Source organism: Myotis brandtii, unplaced genomic scaffold (genome assembly GCF_000412655.1).
Source record: "Myotis brandtii unplaced genomic scaffold, ASM41265v1 scaffold393, whole genome shotgun sequence".
Classification (NCBI taxonomy): domain Eukaryota; kingdom Metazoa; phylum Chordata; class Mammalia; order Chiroptera; family Vespertilionidae; genus Myotis; species Myotis brandtii.
In genome coordinates this window covers 2,308,688-2,312,062 of record NW_005365070.1, presented here as the reverse complement: position 1 = coordinate 2,312,062, position 3,375 = coordinate 2,308,688, and the positions used below count along the sequence as shown (strand labels likewise).

The following is a 3,375-nucleotide window of genomic DNA, read 5'->3' as shown; positions in this document are numbered from 1 at the left end:
TAAAATTAAATTTAAAAAATATTTAAAAAGTTAAATAAGGAGCAACTTATTTAAATGATGACAAAGCACCAATTTTACACTTAATGAAAAATCCAAGTCTTTTAAATTCATGCCCTAGCCGGTTTTGCTCAGTGGATAGAGCATAGGCCTGCAGACCAAAGGGTCCCAGGTTCAATTCTGGCCAGGGGAATGTACCTTGGTTGCAGGCTCCTCCCTGGCCTGGGCCTTGGTCAGGGCTCTTACAGGAGGCAACCAATCGATGTGTTTCTCTCTGTCTTTCCCTCTGCCTTCCACTCTCCCTAAAAATCAATGGAAAAAATATCCTCAGGTAAGGATTAACAAAAAATAAATTCATAGTTAATGATCAAATATTAGAATACTAATTTTAAATGGTGAGGTCCTTACTCAGACCTGTATTATTACTAATACTCAAATACTTGAGTACCTACTATGTTTTACAGACTACAGAGAATTAGGTAAACATTAACACGGCTACCCTCAAAGAGCGTACAGTATAGTAAAAGACATGACATGTACATGAATAATCATAAGACAGAGTATTAAACTGCTAAGTATTGTGGGAGTTTAAGGGGGCACTCAAACTCACTCAGAAGCCTCACCTGCACCTAGACCAAAGAGAAGAAATAATGTAAGATACAATCCAATAAACAGGAACTTGTTTTAATCATCCCAAACACCAAAGCTTCAGATTAAATAGGCCCATAACCTCAATCTCTACAAGAGCTAGACATATACTTGGTGCCCTTTAATCTTAGAAGCTATTTGTCCCATCTGATATTGGTTAATATCTGATATTAATTAACCTTATCTAATGTGGATTAGTTAACAATGCAGTGGCTGCTTTGATAGGAAGGGATTTCAATATACTCAATTACATTAAAATGCATTTAGTATCCACCTTGATTAAGGCACTGTGCAATATTTGTAGAGGGATACAAAGATTATTAATTTGTAGTACTCAAAAAGTTTGCAATATAGTAGAAAAGGTATACATACTTACATACATACATACATACATGGGACTAACTATATGGCACAATAAAGCTTATAAATTGTACCCAAATCTAATTTGACAAGCCCACAAACTTTTGATTGTCAAGGCAGTTATATGTACACTAAAGATAAACCTGGAACCCAAGGTCACCCAACACCAGTGACTCCTTCCAAAAGAAATATCAAGCTCAAAGTTATTATATTCTGTTGCCTAGGTTGTAAATTGAGTCGACTGGCATATCTCTGACACTGAATTAGCACAGCCTTCTAAGTCACCTAGGTAACAGTAGTATCCACTTTCTGTATGAATGTAAGTCATATCTGTTTTATTATTTGTGACTTGGTGTTACATATCTAAGCATGTGGTTATTACTGATACTTTCTAAAAGAATAATATTAGTCTGCTTAGGATGCCATAACAAAATATCATAGACTGGGTGGCTTACACAATAGTAATTTATTTCTCACAGCTTTGGAAGCTGGGAAGTCCAAGATCAAGGGGCCAACAAAGTAGGTTTCATTCTGAAGACTCTTTTCTTTTCTTTTTTTAAAATATATTTTTATTGATTTCAGAGAGGAAGGGAGAAGGAGAGATAGAAACATTAATGTTGAGAGAGAATCATTGATTGGCTGCCTCCTGCATGCCCCCTACTGGGGATCAAGCCCACAACCAGGCATGTATACCCTTGACCGGAATTGAACCCAGGACCCTTCAGTTTGCAGGCTGGCACTCTATCCACTGAGCCAAACCAGCTAGGGCTGAAGCCTCTTTTCTTAATTGTAAGTAGCTACCTTTCACATTGGGGGCTACCTTCTCCTATAAATCCAGACTGGAGGATGGGGTTGGGGAAGGGAGCTCCCTTTTTTCTTAAATGACAAGGGACCTTTGCCCTAGCTGGTTTGTCTCAGTGGATAGAGCATCAGACTGTAGACTGAAAGGTCCCAGGTTCAATTCCGGTCAAGGGCACATGCCTGGGTTGTAGGCTCAACCCAAAGGAGGGGGCGTGCAGGGGGCAGCCGATCAATCTCTCTTCCTCTCTGAAATCAATAAAAATAAAAAAATAAAAAGACAAGGGACCCAACCTCATGACCTTTTCTAATCCTAATTTTCTACCAAAGGCCCATCTCCAAATACCATCATGTTGGGGATGTTAGGGCTTCAAGACATATGGTGGGAGGGGGTGGGAACAAACATTTATTCCATAACAAAAACTTAACATAAAATGGCTAGTGATCACAAAGAAGGTTCTGGATGGCTCTGGGGAGGACCCAACCCTAAAATATTTGGGGAGAACGCTCTGGAGGTACCACAAGTGGTGACAAATGAAAATGCAGTTTCTTTCCAGATCCACCTTTCCCATTATTGCCATTTCTGGCTGAACTGGAAATCAAAGGATAGGTTAATAGCTCTGAGCTACTTAACACTTAGCCAGACATATCAGAAATCTGAATACATCTCTTCAGAGCTTTAGAACACAGCTCTCAAATTCTAACCTACCTGTAATACACTTTTAATGATAAAATCCAGACAGGTACTTTTATTAATATGAAAGATTGAAAAATATACATAAAAATTCTAATTACAAAGATATATTATATAAAATTATAGTAAGCAAGGAATTTAACTCGAGCTAAGATAACACTTGCAACATCAATTTATCATCTGTGACTAGGATTGCTTAAGTCTCTGTGGTAAAAAAAAAAAAATGACAATGTTTTTGGGTCCAAACAAGACTGAATGGAAATGAAGAAGTGAGTCTTAAAATGAGCTATATGAGTTAAAAGATATACGATAATAGATAAAACAGATCTTAGTGTTTTTTCCTAGTAACCAACATTTCTAAGCTACTAGAACGGGCAGAAATTGCTAGGTGGCATATTTTTATATTTTTACCTTTTATATTCAGACTAGAACAGTGATGGTGAACCTATGACATTTTTGTGGTTGATTTTTCTTTGTTAAATGGCATTTAAATATATAAAATAAATATCAAAAATATAAATCTTTGTTTTACTATGGTTGCAAATATCAAAAAATTTCTATATGTGACACGGCACCAGAGTTAAGTTAGGGTTTTTCAAAATGCTGACACACCGAGCTCAAAAGGTTCGCCATCACTGGACTAGAAGCCCGGTGCACAAAAATCTGTGCACTCGGAGGGTCCCTCAGCCCGGCCTGTGCCCTCTCGCAGTCTGGGACCTCTCGGGGAATGACCACCTGCTGGCTTGGGCCCGCTCGCCGGGGGATTGTGCCAAAGATGGAAGTCAGACATCCCTCTGGCAGCCCAGGAGCCCTAGGGGGATGTCCACTTGCCAGCGGGGAGCAGGCCTAGCTGCAGTCAGACATCCTTAGCACTGCTG

The 3,375-nt window shown here is 38.9% G+C and overlaps 1 protein-coding gene across 1 annotated transcript in view; it reads right to left on the bottom strand.

The window, feature by feature from the left end:
- HPRT1 (hypoxanthine phosphoribosyltransferase 1) overlaps window positions 1–3,375 on the bottom strand; it is a 62,611-nt gene that overhangs the window by 30,493 nt on the left and 28,743 nt on the right. Inside the window, 1 exon segment of the mRNA XM_014545001.1 lies at window positions 196–229. Coding sequence (XP_014400487.1) covers window positions 196–229 — 34 coding nt within the window.